The sequence below is a fragment of the Triturus cristatus genome, chromosome 9 (assembly GCF_964204655.1).
Source record: "Triturus cristatus chromosome 9, aTriCri1.1, whole genome shotgun sequence".
NCBI lineage: Eukaryota > Metazoa > Chordata > Amphibia > Caudata > Salamandridae > Triturus > Triturus cristatus.
In genome coordinates this window covers 937,773,869-937,799,549 of record NC_140592.1, presented here as the reverse complement: position 1 = coordinate 937,799,549, position 25,681 = coordinate 937,773,869, and the positions used below count along the sequence as shown (strand labels likewise).

The window sequence follows — 25,681 nt, the reverse complement described above, 5'->3', positions numbered from 1 at the left end:
ACTTTCATCCTCTTGTACATTGCGCACACTTAAAAAACATAAGTAATTCAACATCGTTGGATGGCAACGTAGCTGTAGATCATTCCACTTTATTATTTTCTTTATCAAACACAACAGCCGACGCGCGTTTCGCCCCAGTGGGGCTTCTTCAAGGCTGCGGATAACATATAAAAACACATATATTGTAATATACACCACATATATATAGACAAAAACAATTTCTTAACCCCTTCGGTGCCACGCCCTTTCCCCCTCCTGTGCCGGGCGTTTCCTTAGTGGGTGGGTTTCATGACGAGATAGTCTCGTCATGGGCACAGCGCGACCGTGCTCCATGACGAGACTATCTCGTCATGGGCACAGAAGAGGCTAAAACAGACAAGACAATATGTATCACATTAGATGGTAGATCTATGCAGAGTGTATGCAATTAAGGTGTTCATAAACCCTTTGTGAAGGACCTATCCTGGCCGCAGATAAGAATAAAAAGAACCTTTGGCAGTATTTATATGGATACAGCTCTTTAAATAATAGGTATCACTTGTTTTAAATGTAACTGATATTGGGACTCTATTTTAATTTTCCTGAAGAAGGTGTTGGCCGTGAATTAGTGCCCACCGAATCGCGTCGATGCTCTTAAAGAGGAAACCACATAAAATCTTTGATTACAGTTCTTTGTGACATGCATGATTAAAAGCGATATCTCTTGGGGTCGCAATTGATGAATCTTTGATTTGGTGATTTCCCTTTGTGAATAGGACTACTCTGTCCTTTTTTATTGTGTTCCCAATCTTATGTTTTATGGTGTTTATTGAATTGTTATTGCAGATGTTTTTTTAACAATATACTGATATTTATGTATTGATATGTTTATATTGTTATTGCTACATAATCCGCTATATGACCATATATAGTATTGAACTTGCAGATTCTTTAATGATATAGTGAATACATTTTTATGACTTATTTTTTCTCTCAATTGTTGTGACTACATTTACGTTGTCCATCCTCATCCCGTTAGTGTGAAAGGTGTGTTGATTGTAATGTATTAATGACAAGGAGGCTCTATTTGTTTGACTAAGAGCAGTAGCTTTACTACAGTGATCTAATGAGCAACTAGAGTGCTACCATTCAGAATTTATGGCAAATGTGTGACACATCGGAATGCCTTCTTGATGGAACCAAAGTAAACAAGCATTGAAAATGCAATAGGTCTTGCCCTCGTTTAAGTTAAAGCAATTCTGTTTGTAATTAGGTGGCTTTTTTGCTTTGCTTGTATTAGTGGTTTTCAAACGTTCATGTACATAACATGCATATGTATGCATATATGTATATGTATGCATGCATTTATATTTGTATTTATATAGATATGCAGATTATATATATTTATATATGTATGTATGTATATATATATACACATACATATATATAAATGCATATGCATATATATGCATATATATGTGCATATGTGTGCGTGTAGAGAGAGGTGTAGAGGTAGAGGTGTAGAGGTAGAGGTAGAGAGGTAGAGAGGAAGAGGTAGAGAGGTAGAGAGAAGTAGAGAGAGAGGCAGAGAGAGGTAGAGAGTAGAGAGTGAGTAATAGAGAGTGAGTAGTAGAGAGTAGTAGAGAGAGTAGCAGAGAGTGAGTAGTAGAGAGTAGGAGAGTGAGTAGTAGAGAGTGAGTAGTAGAGAGTGAGTAGTAGAGAGTGAGTAGAGAGTGAGTAGTAGAGAGTAGTAGAGAGTGAGAAGTAGAGAGTAGTAGAGAGTGAGTAGTAGAGAGTAGTAGAGAGTGAGTAGTAGAGAGTAGTAGAGAGTGAGTTGCAGAGAGAGAGTATTTGAGAGTAATAGAGAGTGAGTAGTAGAGTGAGTAGTAGAGTGAGTAGTAGAGAGGAGTAGAGAGAGAGTAGTTGAGAGTGAGTAGTAGAGAGTGGTAGAGAGTGAGTAGTAGAGTGAGTAGTAGAGAATGAGTAGTAGAGAGAGAGAAGTACAGAGTGAGTAGTAGAGAGTAGTAGAGAGTAGTAGAGAGTGAGTAGTAGAGAGTGAGCAGTAAAGAGTGAGTAGTAGAGAGTGAGTAGTAGAGAGAGAGTAGTAGAGAGAGTAGTAGAGAGTAGTAGAGAGTGAGTAGTAGAGAGTAGTAGAGAGTGAGTAGTAAAGAGAGAGTAGTGTAGAGTAGTAGAGAGTGAGTAGTAGAGAGTGAGTAGTAGAGAGTGAGTAGTAGAGAGTGAGTAGTAGAGAGTAGTGGAGTAGTAGAGAGGGAGTAGTAGAGAGTAGTAGAGAGTGATTAGTAGAGAGTAGTAGAGAGAGTAGTAGAGAGTGAGTAGTAAAGAGTAGTAGAGAGTGAGTAGTAGAGAGTGAGTAGTAGAGAGTGAGTAGTAGAGAGACTAGTAGAGAGAGAGTAGTAGAGAGTGAGTAGTAGCGAGAGAGTAGTAGAGAGTGAGTAGTAGAGAGTGAGTAGTAGAGAGTGAGTAGTAGAGAGAGAGTAGTAGAGAGTGAGTAGTAGAGTGAGTAATAGAGAGTGAGTAGTAGAGAGAGTAAGAGAGAGTAGTAGAGTAGTAGAGAGTGAGTAGTAGAGAGTAGTTGAAAGCGAGTAGTAGAGAGTGAGTAGTGGAGAGTGAGCAGTAGAGAGTAGTAGAGAGTGAGTAGTGGAGAGTCAGCAGTAGAGAGTAGTAGAGAGTGAGTAGTAGAGAGTGCGTAGTAGAGAGTAGTAGAGAGAGAGAGTAGTAGAGAGTGAGTAGTAGAAAGTAGTAGAGTGAGTAGTAGAGAGAGTAGTAGAGCATGAGTAGTAGAGTAGTAGAGAGTGAGTGGTAGAGAGTAGTAGAGAGTAGTAGAGTGAGAAGTAGAAAATAGTAGAGAGTGAGTAGTAGAGAGAGTAGTAGAGTAGCAGAGAGTGAGTAGTAGAGAGTGAGTAGTAGAGAGTGAGTAGTAGAGAGAGTAGTATAGAGTAGTAGAGTAGTAGAGTGTGATTAGTAGAGAGTAGTAGAGAGCGAGTAGTAGAGAGGGAGTAGTGGAGAGGGAGTAGTGGAGAGTGAATAGTGGAGAGTAGTAGAGAGTGAGTAGTGGAGAGTGAGTAGTAGAGAGCGAGTAGTAAAGAGTGAATAGTAGAGAGTGAGTAGTAGAGAGAGAGTAGTAGAGAGTGAATAGCAGAGTAGTAGAGAGTGAGTGGTAGAGAGTAGTAGAGAGTAGTAGAGTGAGTAGTAGAGAGTAGAGAGTGATTAGTAGAGAGTGAATAGTAGAGAGAAGTAGTAGAGAGTAGTAGAGAGAGAGTAGTAGAGACTTAATAGAGAGTAGTAGCGAGTGAGTAGTAGAGAGTGAGTAGTAGAGAGTGAGTAGTAGAGAGAGAGTAGTAGAGAGAGAGTAGTAGAGAGGGAGTAGTAGAGAGAGAGTAGTAGAGAGAGAGTAGTAGAGAGTGAGTAGTAGAGAGTGAGTAGTAGAGAGTGAGTAGTAGAGAGAGAGTAGTAGGACGTAGTAGAGAGTGAGTAGTAGAGAGTGAGTGGTAGAGAGTAGTAGAGAGTAGTAGAGTGGGTAGTATAAAGTAGTAGAGAGTGAGTAGTAGAGAGTGAATAGTAGAGTGAGTAGTAGAGAGTGAGTAGTAGAGAGTAGTAGAGAGTGAGTAGTAAAGAGAGAGTAGTGTAGAGTAGTAGAGAGTGAGTAGTAGAGAGTGAGTAGTAGAGAGTAGTGGAGTAGTAGAGAGTGATTAGTAGAGAGTAGTAGAGAGTAGTAGAGAGAGTAGTAGAGAGTGAGTAGTAAAGAGTAGTAGAGAGTGAGTAGTAGAGAGTTAGAGAGTGAGTAGTAGAAAGTAGTAGAGTGAGTAGTAGAGAGAGTAGTAGAGCATGAGTAGTAGAGTAGTAGAGAGTGAGTGGTAGAGAGTAGTAGAGAGTAGTAGAGTGAGAAGTAGAAAATAGTAGAGAGTGAGTAGTAGAGAGAGTAGTAGAGTAGCAGAGAGTGAGTAGTAGAGAGTGAGTAGTAGAGAGTGAGTAGTAGAGATAGTAGTATAGAGTAGTAGAGTAGTACAGTGTGATTAGTAGAGAGTAGTAGAGAGCGAGTAGTAGAGAGGGAGTAGTGGAGAGGGAGTAGTGGAGAGTGAATAGTGGAGAGTAGTGGAGAGTGAATAGTGGAGAGTAGTAGAGAGTGAGTAGTGGAGAGTGAGTAGTAGAGAGCGAGTAGTAAAGAGTGAATAGTAGAGAGTGAGTAGTAGAGAGAGAGTAGTAGAGAGTGAGTAGCAGAGTAGTAGAGAGTGAGTGGTAGAGAGTAGTAGAGAGTAGTAGAGTGAGTAGTAGAGAGTAGAGAGTGATTAGTAGAGAGTGAATAGTAGAGAGAAGTAGTAGAGAGTAGTAGAGAGAGAGAAGTAGAGACTTATTAGAGAGTAGTAGCGAGTGAGTAGTAGAGAGTGAGTAGTAGAGAGTGAGTAGTAGTGAGTGAGTAGTAGAGAGTGAGTAGTAGAGAGAGAGTAGTAGAGAGAGTAGTAGAGAGTGAGTAGTAGGGAGAGAGTAGTAGGACATAGTAGAGAGTGAGTAGTAGAGAGTGAGTGGTAGAGAGTAGTAGAGAGTAGTAGAGTGGGTAGTATAAAGTAGTAGAGAGTGAGTAGTAGAGAGTGAATAGTAAAGTGAGTAGTAGAGAGTGAGTAGTAGAGAATGAGTAGTAAAGAGAGAGTAGTGTAGAGTAGTAGAGAGTGAGTAGTAGAGAGTGAGTAGTAGAGAGTGAGTAGTAGAGAGTAGTGGAGTAGTAGAGAGTGAGTAGTAGAGAGTGATTAGTAGAGAGTAGTAGAGAGTAGTAGAGAGAGTAGTAGAGAGTGAGTAGTAAAGAGTAGTAGAGAGTGAGTAGTAGAGAGTTAGAGAGTGAGTAGTAGAGAGTGAGTAGTAGAGAGACTAGTAGACAGAGAGTAGTAGAGAGTAGTAGAGAGTGAGTAGTAGCGAGAGAGTAGTAGAGAGTGAGTAGTAGAGAGTGAGTAGTACAGAGTAGTGGAGTAGTAGAGAGTGAGTAGTAGAGAGTGAGTAGTAGAGAGAGAGTAGTAGAGAGTGAGTAGTAGAGTGAGAAGTAGAGAGTGTGTAGTAGAGAGTGAGTAGTAGAGTAATAGAGAGTGAGTAGTAGAGAGAGTAAGAGAGAGTAGTAGAGTAGTAGAGAGTGAGTAGTAGAGTGAGTAGTAGAGAGTAGTTGAAAGCGAGTAGTAGAGAGTGAGTAGTGGAGAGTGAGCAGTAGAGAGTAGTAGAGAGTGAGTAGTAGAGAGTGAGTAGTAGAGAGTAGTAGAGAGTAGTAGAGAGAGAGTAGTAGAGAGTGATTAGTAGAGAGTAGTAGAGTGAGTAGTAGAGTGAGTAGTAGAGAGAGTAGTAGAGCATGAGTAGTAGAGTAGTAGAGAGTGAGTGGTAGAGAGTAGTAGAGAGTAGTAGAGTGAGAAGTAGAAAATAGTAGAGAGTGAGTAGTAGAGAGAGTAGTAGAGTAGCAGAGAGTGAGTAGTAGAGAGTGAGTAGTAGGGAGTGAGTAGTAGAGAGAGTAGTATAGAGTAGTAGAGTAGTAGAGTGTGATTAGTAGAGAGTAGTAGAGAGCGAGTAGTAGAGAGGGAGTAGTGGAGAGGGAGTAGTGGAGAGTGAATAGTGGAGAGTAGTAGAGAGTGAGTAGTGGAGAGTGAGTAGTAGAGAGCGAGTAGTAAAGAGTGAATAGTAGAGAGTGAGTAGTAGAGAGAGAGTAGTAGAGAGTGAATAGCAGAGTAGTAGAGAGTGAGTGGTAGAGAGTAGTAGAGTGAGTAGTAGAGAGTAGAGAGTGATTAGTAGAGAGTGAATAGTAGAGAGAAGTAGTAGAGAGTAGTAGAGAGAGAGTAGTAGAGACTTAATAGAGAGTAGTAGCGAGTGAGTAGTAGAGAGTGAGTAGTAGAGAGTGAGTAGTAGAGAGAGAGTAGTAGAGAGAGAGTAGTAGAGAGAGAGTAGTAGAGAGGGAGTAGTAGAGAGAGAGTAGTAGAGAGAGAGTAGTAGAGAGTGAGTAGTAGAGAGTGAGTAGTAGAGAGTGAGTAGTAGAGAGAGAGTAGTAGGACGTAGTAGAGAGTGAGTAGTAGAGAGTGAGTGGTAGAGAGTAGTAGAGAGTAGTAGAGTGGGTAGTATAAAGTAGTAGAGAGTGAGTAGTAGAGAGTGAATAGTAGAGTGAGTAGTAGAGAGTGAGTAGTAGAGAGTAGTAGAGAGTGAGTAGTAAAGAGAGAGTAGTGTAGAGTAGTAGAGAGTGAGTAGTAGAGAGTAGTGGAGTAGTAGAGAGTGATTAGTAGAGAGTAGTAGAGAGTAGTAGAGAGAGTAGTAGAGAGTGAGTAGTAAAGAGTAGTAGAGAGTGAGTAGTAGAGAGTTAGAGAGTGAGTAGTAGAAAGTAGTAGAGTGAGTAGTAGAGAGAGTAGTAGAGCATGAGTAGTAGAGTAGTAGAGAGTGAGTGGTAGAGAGTAGTAGAGAGTAGTAGAGTGAGAAGTAGAAAATAGTAGAGAGTGAGTAGTAGAGAGAGTAGTAGAGTAGCAGAGAGTGAGTAGTAGAGAGTGAGTAGTAGAGAGTGAGTAGTAGAGATAGTAGTATAGAGTAGTAGAGTAGTACAGTGTGATTAGTAGAGAGTAGTAGAGAGCGAGTAGTAGAGAGGGAGTAGTGGAGAGGGAGTAGTGGAGAGTGAATAGTGGAGAGTAGTAGAGAGTGAATAGTGGAGAGTAGTAGAGAGTGAGTAGTGGAGAGTGAGTAGTAGAGAGCGAGTAGTAAAGAGTGAATAGTAGAGAGTGAGTAGTAGAGAGAGAGTAGTAGAGAGTGAGTAGCAGAGTAGTAGAGAGTGAGTGGTAGAGAGTAGTAGAGAGTAGTAGAGTGAGTAGTAGAGAGTAGAGAGTGATTAGTAGAGAGTGAATAGTAGAGAGAAGTAGTAGAGAGTAGTAGAGAGAGAGAAGTAGAGACTTATTAGAGAGTAGTAGCGAGTGAGTAGTAGAGAGTGAGTAGTAGAGAGTGAGTAGTAGTGAGTGAGTAGTAGAGAGTGAGTAGTAGAGAGAGAGTAGTAGAGAGAGTAGTAGAGAGTGAGTAGTAGGGAGAGAGTAGTAGGACATAGTAGAGAGTGAGTAGTAGAGAGTGAGTGGTAGAGAGTAGTAGAGAGTAGTAGAGTGGGTAGTATAAAGTAGTAGAGAGTGAGTAGTAGAGAGTGAATAGTAAAGTGAGTAGTAGAGAGTGAGTAGTAGAGAATGAGTAGTAAAGAGAGAGTAGTGTAGAGTAGTAGAGAGTGAGTAGTAGAGAGTGAGTAGTAGAGAGTGAGTAGTAGAGAGTAGTGGAGTAGTAGAGAGTGAGTAGTAGAGAGTGATTAGTAGAGAGTAGTAGAGAGTAGTAGAGAGAGTAGTAGAGAGTGAGTAGTAAAGAGTAGTAGAGAGTGAGTAGTAGAGAGTTAGAGAGTGAGTAGTAGAGAGTGAGTAGTAGAGAGACTAGTAGACAGAGAGTAGTAGAGAGTAGTAGAGAGTGAGTAGTAGCGAGAGAGTAGTAGAGAGTGAGTAGTAGAGAGTGAGTAGTACAGAGTAGTGGAGTAGTAGAGAGTGAGTAGTAGAGAGTGAGTAGTAGAGAGAGAGTAGTAGAGAGTGAGTAGTAGAGTGAGAAGTAGAGAGTGTGTAGTAGAGAGTGAGTAGTAGAGTAATAGAGAGTGAGTAGTAGAGAGAGTAAGAGAGAGTAGTAGAGTAGTAGAGAGTGAGTAGTAGAGTGAGTAGTAGAGAGTAGTTGAAAGCGAGTAGTAGAGAGTGAGTAGTGGAGAGTGAGCAGTAGAGAGTAGTAGAGAGTGAGTAGTAGAGAGTGAGTAGTAGAGAGTAGTAGAGAGAGAGTAGTAGAGAGTGATTAGTAGAGAGTAGTAGAGTGAGTAGTAGAGTGAGTAGTAGAGAGAGTAGTAGAGCATGAGTAGTAGAGTAGTAGAGAGTGAGTGGAAGAGAGTAGTAGAGAGTAGTAGAGTGAGAAGTAGAAAATAGTAGAAAGTGAGTAGTAGAGAGAGTAGTAGAGTAGCAGAGAGTGAGTAGGAGAGAGTGAGTAGTAGAGAGTGAGTAGTAGAGAGAGTAGTATAGAGTAGTAGAGTGTGATTATTAGAGAGTAGTAGAGAGCGAGTAGTAGAGAGGGAGTAGTGGAGAGTGAGTAGTGGAGAGTGAGTAGTGGAGAGTAGTAGAGAGTGAGTAGTGGAGAGTGAGTAGTAGAGAGCGAGTAGTAAAGAGTGAATAGTAGAGAGTGAGTAGTAGAGAGAGAGTAGTAGAGAGTGAGTAGCAGAGTAGTAGAGAGTGAGTGGTAGAGAGTAGTAAAGAGTAGTAGAGTGAGTAGTAGAGAGTAGAGAGTGAGTAGTAGAGAGTTAATAGTAGAGAGAAGTAGTAGAGAGAGAGTAGTAGAGACTTAGTAGAGAGTAGTAGCGAGTGAGTAGTAGAGAGTGAGTAGTAGAGAGTGAGTAGTAGTGAGTGAGTAATAGAGAGTGAGTAATAGAGAGAGAGTAGTAGAGAGAGAGTAGTAGAGAGAGAGTAGTAGAGAGTGAGTAGTAGAGAGAGAGTAGTAGAGCGTTGAAGAGAGTGAGTAGTAGAGAGTGAGTGGTAGAGAGTAGTAGAGAGTAGTAGAGTGGGTAGTATAAAGTAGTAGAGAGTGAGTAGTAGATAGTGAGTAGTAGAGAGTGAATAGTAGAGTGAGTAGTAGAGAGCGAGTAGTAGAGTGAGTAGTAGAGAGAGAGTAGTAGAGAGTTGTAGAGAGTGAGTAGTAGAGTAGTAGAGTAGTCAGTCAGTGTCAGTCAGTCAGTGTCAGTCAGTCAATGTCAGTTTCAGTCAATCAGTGTCAGTCAGTCAGTGTCAGTCATTGTCAGTGAGTCATTGTCAGTCAGTCAGTTTCAGTCAATCTGTGTCAGTCAGTGTCAGTTGGTGTCAGTGGCAGTCAATCGGTGTCAGTCAGTGTCAATCAGTCAGTGTCAGTCAGTCAGTGTCAGTCAGTCAGTGTCAGTCAGTCAGTGTCAGTCAGTCAGTGTCAGTCAGTCAGTGTCAGTCAGTCAGTGTCAGTCAGTCAGTGTCAGTCAGTCAGTGTCAGTCATTGTCAGTCAGTCATTGTCAGTCAGTCAGTGTCAGTCAGTCAGTGTCAGTCATTGTCAGTCAGTCAGTTTCAGTCAATCAGTGTCAGTCAGTGTCAGTTGGTGTCAGTGTCAGTCAATCAGTGTCAGTCAGTGTCAGTCAGTCAGTGTCAGTCAGTCAGTGTCAGTCATTGTCAGTCAGTCATTGTCAGTCAGTCAGTGTCAGTCAGTCAGTGTCAGTCATTGTCAGTCAGTCAGTTTCAGTCAATCAGTGTCAGTCAGTGTCAGTTGGTGTCAGTGTCAGTCAATCAGTGTCAGTCAGTGTCAATCAGTCAGTGTCAGTCAGTAAGTGTCAGGTATTGTTAGTCAGTCAGTTTCAGTCAATCAGTGTCAGTCAGTGTCAGTCAGTCAGTGTCAGCTAGAGCAGCTCTGCTGACCTGGTTCTCTGGCTCTAAAGCAGCTCTGCTGACCTGGTTCTCTGGCTCTAAAGCAGCTCTGATGACCTGGTTCTCTGGCTCAAAAGCAGCTCTGCTGGCCTGGTTCTCTGGCTCTAAAGCAGCTCTGCTGACCTGGTTCTCTCCCTCTAAACAGCTCTGCTGACCTGGTTCTCTCACTCTAAAGCAGCTCTACTGACCTGGTTTCTCTGGCTCTACAGCAGCTCTGCTGACCTTATTCTCTGGCTCTAGAGCAGCTCTGCTGACCCGGTTCTTAGGCTCTAGAGCAGCTCTGCTGACCTGGTTCTCTGGCTCTAAAGCAGCTCTGCTGACCTGGTTCTCTGGCTCTAAAGCAGCTCTGCTGACCTGTTCTCTGGCTCTAGAGCAGCTCTGCTGACCTGGTTCTCTCCCTCTAAATCAGCTCTACTGACCTGGTTCTCTGCCTCTAGAGCAGCTCTGCTGACCTGGTTCTATGGCTCTAAAGCAGCTCTGCTGACCTGGTTCTCTGGCTCTAGAGCAGCTCTGCTAACCTGGTTCTCTGGCTCTAGAGCAGCTCTGCTGACCTGGTTCTCTGGCTCTAAAGCAACTCTGCTGACCTGGTTCTCTCCCTCTAAAGCAGCTCTGCTGACCTGGTTTCTCTGGCTCTAGAGCAGCTCTGCTGACCTGGTTCTCTGGCTCTAAAGCAGCTCTGCTGACCTGGTTCTCTCCCTCTAAAGCAGCTCTGCTGACCGTGTTCTCTGCCACAGGCAGCTCTGCTGACCTGGTTCTCTGGCTCTAAAGCAGCTCTGCTGACCTGGTTCTTTGGCTCTAAAGCAGCTCTGCTGACCTGGTTTCTCTGGCTCTAGAGCAGCTCTGCTGACCTGGTTCACTGGCTCTAGAGCAGCTCTGCTGACCTGGTTCTCTGGCTCTAAGTCAGTCAATCAGTGTCAGTCAGTGTCAGTCAGTCAGTGTCAGTCATTGTCAGTCAGTCATTGTCAGTCAGTCAGTTTCAGTCAATCAGTGTCAGTCAGTGTCAGTTGGTGTCAGTGTCAGTCAATCAGTGTCAGTCAGTGTCAATCAGTCAGTGTCAGTCAGTGTCAGTCAGTAAGTGTCAGTCATTGTTAGTCAGTCAGTTTCAGTCAATCAGTGTCAGTCAGTGTCAATCAGTCAGTGTCAGTTAGTCAGTGTCAGTCAGTCAGTGTCAGTCAGTAAGTGTCAGTCATTGTTAGTCAGTTTCAGTCAGTCAGTGTCAGTCAGTCAGTGTCAGCTAGACCAGCTCTGCTGACCTGGTTCTCTGGCTCTAAAGCAGCTCTGCTGACCTGGTTCTCTCCCTCTAAAGCAGCTATGCTGACCTGGTTTCTCTGGCTCTACAGCAGGTCTGCTGCCCTGGTTCTCTGGCTCTAAAGCAGCTCTACTGACCTAGTTCTTAGGCTACAGAGCAGCTCTGCTGATCTGGTTCTCTGGCTCTACAACAGCTCTGCTGACCTAGTTCTCTGGCTCTAAAGCAGCTCTGCTGACTTGGTTCTCTGGCTCTAGAGCAGGTCTGCTGATGCTCTAAAGCAGCTCTGATGACCTGGTTCTCTGGCTCTAAAGCAGCTCTGCTGACCTGGTTCTCTGGCTCTAGAGCAGCTCTGCTGACCTGGTTCTCTCCCTCTAAAGCAGCTCTGCTGGCCATGTTCTCTGCCTCTAGAGCAGCTCTGCTGACCTGGTTCTCTGGCTCTAAAGCAGCTCTGCTGACCTGGTTCTATGGCTCTAAAGCAGCTCTGCTGACCTGGTTTCTCTGGCTCCAGAGCAGCTCTGCTGACCTGGTTCACTGGCTCTAAAGCAGCTCTGCTGACCTGGTTCTCTGGCTCTAAAGCAGCTCTGCTGACCGTGTTCTCTGCCTCTAGAGCAGCTCTGCTGACCTGGTTCTCTGGCTCTAAAGCAGCTCTGCTGACCTGGTTCTATGGCTCTAAAGCAGCTCTGCTGACCTGGTTCTCTGGCTCTAAAGCTAGAGCAGCTTTGCTGACCTGGTTCTCTGGATCTAAAGCAGCTCTGCTGACCTGATTCTCTCCCTCTAAAGAGCTCTGCTGACCTGGTTCTCTGGCTCTAAAGCAGTTCTGCTGACCTGGTTCTCTGCCTCTAGAGCAGCTCTGCTGACCTCGTTCTATGGCTCTAAAGCAGCTCTGCTGGCCTGGTTCTCTGGCTCTAGAGCAGCTCTGCTGACCTGGTTCTCTGACTCTAAAGCAGTTCTGCTGACCTGCTTCTCTGGCTCTACAGCAGCTCTGCTGACCTGCTTCTCTGGCTCTACAGCAGCTCTGCTGACCTGGTTCTCGTCCTCTAGAGCAGCTCTGTTGACCTGGGTCTCTGGCTCTAGAGCAGCTCTGTTGACCTGGGTCTCTCGTTCTAGAGCAGCTCTGCTGACCTGTTTCTTAGGCTCTAGAGCAGCTCTGATGACCTGGTTCTCTGCACTCACGATGCACGCACCCGACTTCCCAAAAATATATTTAAAAATAATATACGTTTATTAGAAGTACAAATATATTATTTTTATGAATATCTTAGATAATCTCTTGCCCTAATATGTATATTAAAGACACATACATATCATTTTGGAACATAACATTTTTTTGCGGGAGTCGCACACCCAGCGCACCCCAGCACGTATATGACGTCATGCGGGACCCGCAACCACGTAAGCATCTCATACCGTAATGCGCATGTGTCGCGAATGCGCAGGAGTCTCGGACTGGTCGCATACCAATCGCGCACATCACGTAATATTAAATGTATATGACGTAACTGAAAAACACGCAGCCATCGCACACCGTACGCGGATCCTTCACGACTTTTCTAGAATGGCAGCTAGAATGCGCGCACCCACCGTGATGTGTACGCTTTGAGTGCGCGACTCTGAAAAAAAAATGTAATTCTTTTTTTTTAAAGAAAATAATATAAATAGATTAAAATACAAAATTGAAACAAGAAAATTAATCAATATTTCAGTTTGGATTTTTTCTGCTAAATTTTTTTTGCAATTTTCAGAAAACTATATAATGTTATTCAATGAATAAAATATTTATAAATAAACAGTTAAAAAACTGTAGAAAATCAGTACAAAAAAATAGGTATAACTACTATCACACTTAAAAACTAGCATTTAAAAAACCTTTGAAATTCACTGAAAAAAACATAGGTTTCAGACAAGTTATAGTTAGAAATTAACATTTAAAAAAGCTTTGAAATTCACTGAAAAAAACATAGGTTTCAGAGACGTTATAGTTAGAAATTAGCATTTAAAAAACCTAAGAAATTTACAGAAAAAACCATAGGTTTCAGGGGTGTTATAGTTAGCTGGCCATTTCACTCGTACAACACCATAGAAATTCCTCCGTTATAGTTAGTTCTGCTAACTATAACTCGCGCGCCCGCAATGCACTACTGATGATGTCACATATTGCATCATTCATGACATGGTCAGTGACATCACTGATGACATCACTGATGACATTTTAAATGACATCACTGATGACATCATCCACGTGACAATCTGATACATCTCATCATACACTAGTATAACCTTTCATCACTCACTGTAAAATACAGAGTACCATAGTTGAAACCATTGACACACCAATACCAGTTACTACATACCCACTCACTGATTCCTAAGTCTACACACACAACTACCCATTCAACAACAGAATAATTTATACATGCAGTCACTAATTAATAGAACACTATCAAATGCACTTATACACATATATAGACATTGACACATCAGCAGTCATCTTAGTCGGTTATGCAGTCATCCTACTCACTCATGAAAAAAATTAATCACACTTACATTTACTCACTTACACAATTATCCAACAACACCTAATTTATTCAAACACATAGTAACTCATAGTTAATATGTTAAAAAATCACCATTACAATTATACACTCATTCATATAGTTACTCTCACAATCACTGACTCTTACACATACTTATTTATATACACCAACTCTCACATACAATGCCTTTTATTTTTTTACTTTGTTGAAGATGTAAAACTAAAACATATATTTGCTCACCAACACACAAATAAATACACTCAGTCACCCAAACAACTGTTTCCACATGCACTCTTAAACCTATACACCTAGTGAATCAACCATTCACACATCTATGCATAAAGTTACACACACCCCATCCAACCACACACAAACTCAGTGTCCCATACAAATACTCACCCAACTAATCAATAACTAATATACACACTCATGTAGTTAGTGACCAACTGATGCGGCATGTTATACAACAACAGAGACAGTGTTGCACACATTCACATAGTTTAGTTACTAATCCATGTATTAAGTGAGACACTTTTAATTACTCACTTCATACAGACAGTCAGACAGCTACTAAATCCTCCATCCAGACAGTTATATATCCTCTCAATCTTCAATACAGATTGGTATATACATAATACATATTTAAATTTCAAACTAAACCACATTCACTGGATGATGTCATCAGTGATGTCATTTGAGATGTCATCAGTGATGTCATCAGTGATGTCACTGACCATGTCATGAATGATGCAATATGTGACATCATCAGCAGTGCATTGCGGGCGCGCGAGTTATAGCTAGCAGAACTAACTATAACGGAGGAATTTCTATGGTTTTGTACGAGTGAAATGGCCAACTATAACACCCCTGAAACCTATGGTTTTTTCTGTGAGTTTCTAAGGTTTTTTAAATGCTAATTTCTAACTATAACGTCTCTGAAACCTATGGTTTTTTCAGTGAAAATATATATATATATGAAAAGAGCTCGAAACACACTTTTCTTTAGCTTGATAGGGTACTATACCTTGATTTCGGGTGAAACCTAACAATGATGAATCATTTACTATTTTCTTTGCATATCTTGGCGGCGGCAAAATGTATGTTGAATTTGACTTACTATAAGTTTTATTTGTACTCACATAAATACAATATAATGAAGTATGTAAATTCTGCTTGTCCTCCTTATATATGTGATTGTTCACAGGAGACGCAATAGCAAACAAATGGTGTTCCTTTATATTTTCTAAATTCTTTAAATTACATTCGTTTCATGTTTATGATTACCGTTGCGCAGCAGCTCGATGATTTATAAAAATATCATTATTATTTTTCTTCTAAATGTATGAATTGAAAAGTCTGTTGTTTATGTTCCTGTATGACTTCAAATACACTGAACTCGGAACCTATGGTCATGTGACCAAGAGCACGTTTGCTCGAAACGCGTCATTTTTGTTTGCCCGTAAACATTAAAAAATTGTAAATCAACTGGATTCGTGTGGCTCGTACTTACAGGAAGTGAAGGATCTGTGAGCTGACAGAATATATATATATATATATATATATATAATTTATTTATTTATTTAAAACATTTATAGAGCGCGGCTGTCACCTGGCAGGTATCCTGGCGCTGGTAGCTTACTCCTGGGTTAGAAGCGATGGGAATTGATTAAGGGGGGGCGGGGGTGGAAGGCTGGGGGAAGAGCCATGTTTTTATTCATTTCCTGAAAGGTAGGAGCTGTGAAGTTTGGCGAATGTCGGCAGGCAGACTGTTCCAGAGCTTGGCGGCAGCTACTCTGAAAGATCTTCCCCCGATCCTGGCCTTCTTAAATCTGGGTACTTTCACAAGGCAGGCGGTCGTGGATCGTAGCGTTCTGGTAGGGGTGTACCAAGAGAACAAATGTTGAAGAGGTCTAGGTCCTGCACCGTGTAGTGCCTTGAAGACCAAGCAAAGGGCTTTGAAACCTATTCGTTGCTTCAAGGGAAGCCAATGCAACTCGGCCAAGGCAGCGGTGGCCGAGGATCTCCTGGACCATCCGAGGGCCAGTTTGGCTGCTGCCGACTGGACTCGTTGGAGTCTGTCTAACAGTATCGAAGGAGATTCAAGCAGGAGGGCGTTGCAATAGTCGAGGCGACTCAGAATAGTGCACCTGACTATCAATACTCGGGCTGAAGGTGGCAATAGTGGCAGGATTTTGCGCAGTGAGCGCATAAGGGCCGAGCAGGTGGCGACTGTTCTTGTTACCTGCGTTTCCATGCTAAGTTTGTTATTTAGCATGACGCCCAAGTTGTGAACGCTGGCAACAGGTAGCGGATTGTTTGGATATTCCGGGGGCCAGAACTCCGCAGGCAGAGGGCGAGGGATACGGCTCGCCGGACAGAACAGAACCTCGGTTTTCGAGGAGTTGAATTGGAGGGAGTTCCGTTGTAACCAGCCTGCGGTGTCTCTAAGGCAGTTGTGGAAGGCTTCCAAGGGAATGGAATCTTCGCCCTCCCAGGAGAAAAGGAGCTGGGTATCGTCCCCATAGTTTACTGTGGTCATATTATGAGATTTGATTAAAGTGACCAGTGGTTTTAAGTAAACATTGAAAAGAATCGGACTGATAGAGGAACCCTGGGGTACACCGTGAGGGACTGGGGAGAAGGCAGATTGAAAAGGAGGGAGAGATACGGCCTGTTTCCTGTCTCTGAGATAAGAGTGGAACCAGAGCAGGGCCGTGCCATCAACCCCGGCCTCTCTCAGCCTCTCAAGCAGGGTCACGTGGTTGACAGTATCGAATGCGGCAGACAGGTCTAATAAGATCAAGGCCACAGCTTGGCCCCTGTCTGCACGCACTCGAAGTTCTTCCATGGCAGTAAGCACTGCTGTTTCAGTGCCATGGACTGGACGAAATCCGAATTGGAAATCGTCCAAAACGTGATGCTGCTCGAGATGGGTTGAGAGGCAGGTGCTAACCCAACGTTCTACCACTTTCGCCGGAAAGGGCAGAAGTGAGATGGGGCGAAAGTTGGAAAGGCATTCTGGGTTCAGAGTTGGTTTCTTCAGTAGCGGTGTAATGAGCGCTTGCTTCCAGGGGTTGGGAACGAGTCCACAACCGAGAGATTGATTGCAGATCCTCCGGAGGGTGTGGAATAGCTCGTTCCCGCAAGCTTTCCAGGTTTTCGGGGGCAGAGGGTCAAGGGGGGATCCCGAGGTAATGCCCAGTACCAGTTTTTCAAAATCTGCTTCATGGATCTGGGGCAAGGCCAAAAGACTTTCCCCAGGAGGGCATGCAGAACTAGGAGGATCAAGGTTAGTGGAACCAGGTCCGGGGGGGGTTGGAGTGTTAAGTGATAGGGGGGTTGCCAAGTTGTTAATGATAGTCTCGATTTTGTCCGTGAAAAACTGTGCGAGATTGTCACAGAGGGTCTGAGATGGGGGAATAGACTTCTTGGCGCAATCAGGATGTATAAGGTTATCCAGAATCTGGAATATGCTTTTAGGACTGTTGGCTGCGTTAACTATAGTGGAGCAGTAGTAAGTCGATTTGCTCTCAGTAATGGCAGATTTGTAGTCACGGAGCATATTTTTCCAGAGGGTTTTATTATTGTCACAGTATCCGTGTCTCCGCTTTCTCTCGGCCTGTTTACAAGCTGATTTAAGAGTTTTCAGGGAGTCGTTGTACCAGGGGGCAGGTGCTCTACCTTTGGGTTTGCAGTGTTTTAATGGGGCAATAGAGTCCGTGATGGCGGTTATTCTCGTGCTGAAGGCTCTGTAGTTGTTTTCAACCGAGCTGGTAGGAGAGAAACTATCTTCCACGTCAAATACTTTGGTGGTGGCGCTGAGTTTTTCTAGGGCTTTCCAGTTTCGGTACGTAAATTCAGGTAGAGAGGTATTGTTGGGCTTTCTAATTGTGGTGCAGGTAATGTAGAGTTTGATAAGTGAGTGATCCGTCCAGCTCATAGGCAAAATGTCGCCTACTTGTGTTAGATCAGGGCTTGAAAAAATAAGGTCGAGACGATTGCCTGCAGAGTGGGTGGGATCCTTAATCAGTTGGTGAAGCCCCACGCTGTCACAGGACAGCAAGAGGTTGACTAAACCTGTATCTAGGCTGCCGTTTGGCCAGAGATTGAAATCTCCTAGAATAACTAGTTTGTTGTGGGAGGTTGCCATGTTTGTAAATATAGTAAGAAGAGCTTGCTGTTGCGGGATGGAGAATGCCCCTGGAGGTCGGTAACAGATGATCACCGTGAAGGTGACTCCTGGGTGGCAGTTTATGGCCAGACCAAGGAGCTCAATCCCAGGCACTGAGTCTATGTCTATGGTGTTTATTTGCCATGAGGCTCGGAAGATAATGCCAACTCCGCCGCCGCGGCCTTTGGGTCTGGGAAGATGCAAGATGTTGAAGTTTAAAGGGCAGGCAGATGCTAAATCGATATCACAGTCGGCATTTGTCCAAGTCTCAGTTAAGAAAAGGACATCTAGATGGTGGGATTCTATGAGGAGATTGATTTCAGTGGCATGCTTAGGTAGGGATCTGACGTTCAGCAGACCTCCTACTATTAAGCCCTTGTGGGTGAAGTCGGGTAAGGGAAAAGCTGTCTCTTCAAAGGTGAGCTTACCTTCGTGTGCAGACCCTCGTAGGTTAAGCAATGCATCCCGGGTGTGACGTGGGGACTGTGGGCCGAAAAGGGCATGGTTGGTGGCGCTAGTCGCGTCCTCGTCGCGGACGAGCGCAGACGAGCTTGCCTTAAGCGCGCCTTTGGCGCGCAATCGGCGTGCCCGCTGCGCTCGTCCACTGCGCTTCCGGTGTTGACACATGATTTATAGTGGCAGCGAATGACGTGGGAGGGGGCGTGGCCAGCAAGAGATGGGCGTGACTGTAGTCTCCCTCGGCGTGCAGTGGCGCCAAAGAAACGAGCGATTCCCTTCAAACAGCTAGTATTCAGCTGCTCGGCGAGTCAAGGGTGAGTGCCAGTGATAAACAATGTGCAAATAAGCATATATTTTAAAAACAGGACACAAACAGGTTAAAAGTAGCAATAACGAGCTCCCGGCTTTTCGCCTCAGGAGTAATGCATACAGTGGAGCAGCGCTAGTATTCAGCGCGCTCTATTTTTATCTCTGCGGAGGGGGCGTGGCCAGCAAGAGATGGGCGTGACTGTAGTCTCCCTCGGCGTGCAATGGCGCCAAAGAAACGAGCGATTCCCTTCAAACAGCTAGTATTCAGCTGCTCGGCGAGTCAAGGGTGAGTGCCAGTGATAAACAATGTGCAAATAAGCATATATTTTAAAAACAGGACACAAACAGGTTAAAAGTAGCAATAACGAGCTCCCGGCTTTATATATATATATATATATATATATATATATATATAAACTTACCTTAGTAATGCGTGGTAATGGCATGTGAGGTAAGAGCATATGCGTACTAAACAAATGTGGGGTAACAAATGCATTTTAAAGGAATGCAATGTTTTTACTAGCGGTGTACCATCATACAACCGCTTATAACTACCCAGTGGTGACCGTCACTGGGTAATATATATAGTGTGTTATTAGTGATCTCATAAATGACAGGATGATCTTTGCCATGCTTACATTCAGCCATTTTTCCCTCTTTGTTTGACTTTTGTTTGATGAAATGTGTATACTCCCTGATGGGGCTAGGCAGGTTGTCGTTTGCTGCACCTTTTCCAGGGGCCCACTGGGCCTCTGTACTCTCACTGTTACACCAATACCTTTACCTAGGGAGTTTGCACTGACAGATGTTTCTTTGAAATCTTAATGTGCATGGGGTAGGCCCTAGATATGAGCAAGGTGGTTTTGAGCATCCAGCATTATTTTGGGGAGGACATATCATTGTGAAAGATCTGGTTTTGTAGGAGGTGATGAAAAGTTTAGTTTCATCATTTGCAGCGTCCTTTGACTCCAGAGGTTAAGGGGTGTTCAAAGGATAGACATTGATCACAAATTAATTTTACGAAGCAGACACATGGTCTAGGGTGCAATGGCTAAAGTGTTGGCACTGGTACAAGACGATAAGGTTTAAATTCCAGACTTCCGAAGTTGACCATACATGATCCTCTACAAATCACTTTTATTTGTTCATCTAAGCGTCAACAATTGGGAATGCTTCAAAATATATTGAATGACGTCCTGCACTCAGCATACAGGAACCAGACATGTGTACAGAATTCATCACAAAATGACCCCGAAACTGGTCCCAGGATGCTTGTTTCCGGTCCAGAGAGGAACTGTCCTGTAGTTCAGGCTTGACTGTTCCCATGAGGAGCAGGGTCAAGACTGATTTGCATATGAAAATGGAGATAAATGTCCTGTTATGTATGAAACATGCAATTGTGATGTGACGTTGGCTGAGATACCTACCGCTGTTGTGTGTTCTTATGTTTCTTTTTTCCTTTTCAATAAAAAGATGTTTAAAAAAAAAAGACTGATTTGCATATGGCTAGGTCCAAACTGGGATGCCATAGTCAGCAAAAGAAAAATGGATTAAACCCAGATCTACTGACTTGGGGTAAGTGATTGAAAAGTTTCAGCACTTAGTCCATCATCTTGTTGCGTTTGCTATGTTTGCCCTAAGTGGCCAAGGGTAATCCCAGACGTGGGTCCCTTGCTTGCTGTGCCACTGGATTCAAGCTAGCTTGGCTGATATGGGGTGATATCCCTAAACCGATCCCAGGATGCTTGTTTACGGTCCAGAGAGGACCTGGCCTGGCAGTTCGGGCTGGAATGTTCTCATGAGGAGCAGGTTCTAGGCTGATTTGCATATGGCTGGTTCCAAACCGGGGTGTCATAGTGAGCAAAAGAACAAATGTCTTGACTGGGGGTGAGTGGATGAAAAGTTTCACTACTCTGTCCATCATCTTGTCGTGTTTGCGATCTACACAGAATTCTTTCTTTTGACCCTTAAGTCTGTGGTGCTTGCAGTTAGACTGGTATGCTCAGGTGGGAAAACTACACGTTGACACTGGTCTGTTGCCAACCTTGTCATGTACCTGAAAGCCTCAGGAGGGCTGATGGCCCTCGGTTGTGTATCACTTTCTGCCCTTGCCCGACTCAGCCCCAGCTCTCCTGGCCTTTCAGAGACACTGGCTTGTTTAGAAGGCACCCGGTCCTACAGGTCAGATCTCATCGGCACTAATCCCCATTCGCATACAATTTCTTTTCAGAGGCAGGGTTTCTGTTGCCATGAAGCCAAAGACACATACACACGAAAGAATTTGGGCCAAAACACTCACACAAAATAAATAATTAATCACTCAACTCTCTCCCGTGGTCTGAGGTGGCAAGTAAACCCAAAGATTGTTTTTAAGTAAATGAACAACCTTTCCCAACAATATTCTGAACTAGCAAATGGCAAACCTACAATACGATGAAAAATAAAGTTTGCATGCTAATTTAAAAAATATTAACTTTACAACCTCAGTCAAAATTGACCATTACATCTCATTTGCGAAAACTACTCTCACCCGCGGTGCATCACATTTCATACAGATATTAACATTATCTGAATCACCTGGAATTTTACAGAGAGTAATCTTCGTGGGCCTGCAACAGCCGCAAGTAGATTTTAAATTGCAAGCAGCAAGTCAATTTGAAATTGCTTCACAAGTAGCTATATTCACCTTTCCGCATCCTAACATGATGCTGCATGGATTTGTTATAACATAGCAAGTTGCTCAAAATTGGTTGCAATAAAAGAGTAGCACCTTTTATTCCCTTCATGGATTTGATTGAAAAAGTCTGCCAATGAGGGAATATAATTCGGCATTTGAATATTTCTGGCAAAGATGCAAAAACGACTTCGCTTTGAGAAACTGCAGAGCAGGGTCGTAGTTCTCCTAAATAGTGGCAGATGGGCGCAAATAGACACTGGGGGACCGCCAGACTCCTTAAGATGTGAATTGCTTTACTAAGATTAGAAACGTGTATATTAAGGATTTATTTTAGATAAAGCCATCATATCCTTAAAAAGATTATTTTGTAGACTAAGGGGTTAGAGTACACATGTCCTTGAAAATATCCTTCTACCCCCAAAATACGGGTTCATCAAAACTGGGTTTTAAATGTGGCAACTGTGTTCACCCCCACAATCACCTAGCAGGTTGCAGATTGTGTATAGAGTGAATGAGTCATGTATGACTGCCCCCCTTTATGTCTCTCGCTCAGTGCCTCTCTCGAAAATTCTGAAGCCATTTAATATATAATTCCCAAATTGACTTGTATCTCTTTTGGCCAACTTGTCCTTTCGGTCTCAAACGATAATGCGAAACTGGCCCTCGACCGTTCTCGGTAGTGAGGCCCTGGAATGAATGGGCAAGCAGTATGCGCGTGAGGAGGGCGGGCATGGCAGCCCGCCTGTTTATGCCAGGCAGTGTACACTCATTCCATTCTGTCTCATCAGAAACTGCTGATGTTGAAGTCAAAAGTAATCTGGATGATGTTTTTTTTTTTTTGTACAACGCGGTCTTTTCTACAGGTCATTGGTCAGTGACATCCTGTTCTGTCTTTCAGCACAGTCAGGGGGAAGCAAGAAATGCATCTCTAACACCTCCTCCCCTGGCAGAGTTTGACAGCTGTGCTCAGCGGTGTGTTATCACCGACCGGGGCTGACCCGGAAACAGAAAGAGACGAAGGTCTACCGCCCGCCAACAGGTTGAAAATCACAACAGGGGGTCCCCAAACCTGCCCGAGGAAGCCTGTCTTAGTCCATGCATTGATGTGTGGCGATATTTTATGCCACTCCAGTCATGCTAGGAACAACTTGTTATGCTGTGGTGTGTTATGATACCTTAGCCGAGCAGTTGGAGGTTATGATGTCTGTGTTCAGCAATAGTGTTCGAACGACTTAAAAACACTATTAAAAAACATAAATGTTGTGTTATGTTAGTACGGTAGTGCTTCACACACAGTATTGTGTATCGTTAAAGAATTGGCTTATGTTGTCATGTTAGTACAACCATACTTCATAAGTGATGCTATGTTATCTTTATCTATGTTATGTTAGTGCAGCCATACTTCATGCATGATGTCCTGTTATACATTAGCCATGCTGCAAGGTTGATGGGCCGCCATGGTATGGGTCATACAGCCTGTTCTATGTTGTGATTTAAGTTATTCTAGTCGCATGTGTTACAACATGGGTGGTGTTTCATGCCAGACTTTCTTAATGCCAACAACAGTCCAGTTGAGCCCAGTAAACTGCCCGCCTTTATACAAGTGATCTCCTAGGAGTGGTACTATCGATCCAACCTTATCAACCTACCGCATTTCTGTGGTGTGCGTATCTATTTCATGGAGTCTGAGTATACTTTGGTCATTTGGTTTCAGAGACTAACCCTGGTCAGTAGTAAGGTCTGTCTGTTCACTTCCATATATTTTATGGAGAGGTCCAAATCGGTGGCTGAATTATCCGAAGCGTGAGCCTCTCTCTTTCTCGACTTCAAGGGGACTCGGATTTCGCCCCAGCATCTTGGACGAAAACAACTGCTGAAAGAACTTTTCCCCTGTGCCGATAAAATTCTACGCACGCACTTCACAAGACGCGGTGGCTTAAAGAGACAAAGAACCCTTCCTCAGAAAGACTAAATAAAGTGTTTTTTTGCATACGTAACCATAACATTTTCGCCACGTAAAAAGCATTTTCCATGAAAGAGAAATATTTCAAAGCACCAGCCACCGAACTTCACAGCGTCACTTAAAAGTTATTATGTTACGTCATTTTAGGAAGAGGTATGTTATGTTTAGTTGAGTCAAGATGCGTTTGCACCATGCCATGTCTTTGGTTCGGTTGTGATTCGGGTCCTGGGATTTTGAGTTGCGTTGTGTGTTATGTAGGATTTGCAGCACATTCGTCTGGAAATGCTTGCATCTGAAAAAAAGCTATTGAGCTGTACTACCTTCAAGTGAGTAGCTATCAATAGTGCGGCAGGTGCAGTCGCACCGGGATCTTAGCGTCCCAATAAATCCCAACTACATCTACCTTTTACTACCCAACTAAGGCTGGCGTGGTACATGTTCGCATTACCACCTAGATCACCGTTGCTACGCCACTGCTCTTCTTCGAAATCATTTTGTTTTTCAATAAAACTGAAGGGAATACGCATTTAAGACACGCATCTTTCTTGCGCTGACACGACGAAGAACTCAATGGAGGGCTTACCTCATGTTTGGCATGCTCAAAGTCTTGTGTTGTATACTCTTCCTTCCCACTCAAAGTCTGTTTTCAGGACAGCGTCGCACCTGGACGGACACGGATCCACCTCTGTGAAGCGCCCACCGGAAGTCGCCGGGACCCGAAGTGCGCAGAACGACGAGCAGCACCGAACAACGGAGCCGAGGCGACGGGCCGCGAGCTGACTGGGACACTGGCGCGAGCCCAGCGCGGCCACCTGGTTTTACTTAGCGCTCCTCGGTGATTCTGCATCAAACCAATTGGGGGAGGAATGCTAAAAATGAACACTTCGTTTTCTAAGTCTGCTCAACAATGCTTATGGGGGCCCCAGTCTGGGGACGGCTGGTTTATATCACCAGCTGGCCCAGACGGGCCACTACAATCTCGAGGAGCCTGCCAAGAATAGGAGGGATAGCATACGTCCCAAGGAAAAACAAAAAAAACGCACACACTCCCAGACTGAGCGCCTTGGTGCACTTCCAAACTCTGGACTGCACAAATACAAGCTTCATAGCGATGTAAGCGGTTTCTGATCGCGCCAAATACTTTGGTGGACAAGGAGATTGAGGCAGGGAGTGATAAAGGACGTTGCTTAAGATCACAGAGTGTTCAAGTAGAGATGCCGAAATAAGGCGCCAGATCGCCTTGTACCTGTCTTCACTGTACCCACTAGGCCTATCATCATCTCTGGCTCTTGACGGGCACCACCCCACCTAGGGGGCGTGGAACCTTTAGTGGCAACAAGGAGCAGGAACGTGTCTAGGAGCTCTTCCGGGTCAAGCGACCCGGAAGAGGGCGGGCTCTCCTCAGGAACCTCCGGAAACGCGTCATGCGGGGTCAACGGAAACCCCAAACTGGCAGGGGGGTTTAAAAGGCCAGGGGGTAATAACGTCGCCCTCTTTGTCCTCTTGCCTGCAGAAGAACAAGATCGGAGCGTCGCGGAAGTTACCCACCCACCCATCCCTAAGTTCAGTGTTTTGGTTAAGCGGGATCCTGGACAAGAGAAATGACAGGGACTCCGTTTGGCGGCGGCTGCTTGGCCCCAGAACAGGGCGTGCAGTCTATTGGGGGCTTGGGGCTGGCGGGAGAGGGGGCTGACCTGCTGGTGGCCCTGGACTATCTGGTCCTACCCAGGAAGCCGGTGCTAGTCATAAGCAGTGGTGAAGCTACCTGCGGCTCTGTTGGCCGGTGGGCGGTCAGCACAAAAGAGAGCAGGGTATCTTGGTTGTGGCCTGCTGGCACAACCCGAGACAAAGTACCTGTGGAGAGACAAATGTAAATACAAATGCTAAAATGCATAACCCTGATATCTTCTTTGCCTGTTGTGGTGTAATAAATAAATCAACAATAAAGTTGGTCAAGAGATTGACAGTAGTGAGCCAATGCTGAAATTGGCAGTATCTTAAGCTAATAAAGACTACGCTGTGAAGACCAACTACCGTCTCGTGTGTTTTACTGGGTCTTAACCCCACACAGGGTGCGGGGAGAGGGGTGGTGAATTGCACAATGTATGCCAACTATAATGAAGGACAGAGTCCAATTTTATAGCATGTGGGAAGCAAAAGAATAGCTAGATTTGAAGTTGTGGATCTATTCTGGCAAAGATAAAGAAACAGAGTGGTCGTGTAAAATATGTGAGGAAGGCACAGACCAGTGTTTACAAAGGAACGCCTGGAACACCCTTACATGGTGTATCCGTGTTATGTTTCTCTACATTTTTCGTACGTCATTGTATTGGTTGCCAAGCAGGAGTTCTATATCTCATGGATTCTAGTATTTCACATTGCGCCTGTATTTCTTGGTGCATTTTGTCCGTACAATAGATGTCCTGTATGAGAGCTGCTGTGTAGAAGATCCTGGAGTCGGCTCATGCTAAGATGCTGTGATGTCATCACTGGAATGTTGGGAAGGGTCTGGGAGGCAGGTGGAAGGAGGAGTCTGGAGAACTAGAGAGTAGAAGCAGAAAAAGGCAGAGGCCAGGAGGGCTTGGTTTTCCCCAGGTAAACGTGTTAGAAAATTTTGTAGAGTCAGCTCATGGGATAACTTGTATTTAGGGATTCACCCAAGAATCTCCCTTGGCAGAACATCAGATGTGTTCCAGTGACTCTACTTCCCTTCATATGTAAGAGGTCTGCACCTGAGAGGGAAACCCTGAGACAAACTCATGGTGCGTCTGGTGAACTGACGGGATTGCAACCACTTTTTTGGGTTGAGGGTGAGGGGGGCAGCTGTATTGGCACGTGTGACTGAAGATTGGTACATCATGCACTTATTACAGTCAGA

General features: G+C 44.1%; 1 protein-coding gene across 1 annotated transcript in view; it reads right to left on the bottom strand.

The window, feature by feature from the left end:
* FBLN5 (fibulin 5) overlaps positions 1-23,833 on the bottom strand; it is a 276,797-nt gene extending 252,964 nt beyond the window's left edge. Inside the window, exon 1 of the mRNA XM_085626515.1 lies at positions 23,387-23,833. Coding sequence (XP_085482641.1) covers positions 23,387-23,400 — 14 coding nt within the window. The 5' untranslated portion in view covers positions 23,401-23,833. The remainder of the gene's footprint in view (positions 1-23,386) is intronic.
* Between the last annotated feature and the right edge of the window lie 1,848 nt (positions 23,834-25,681).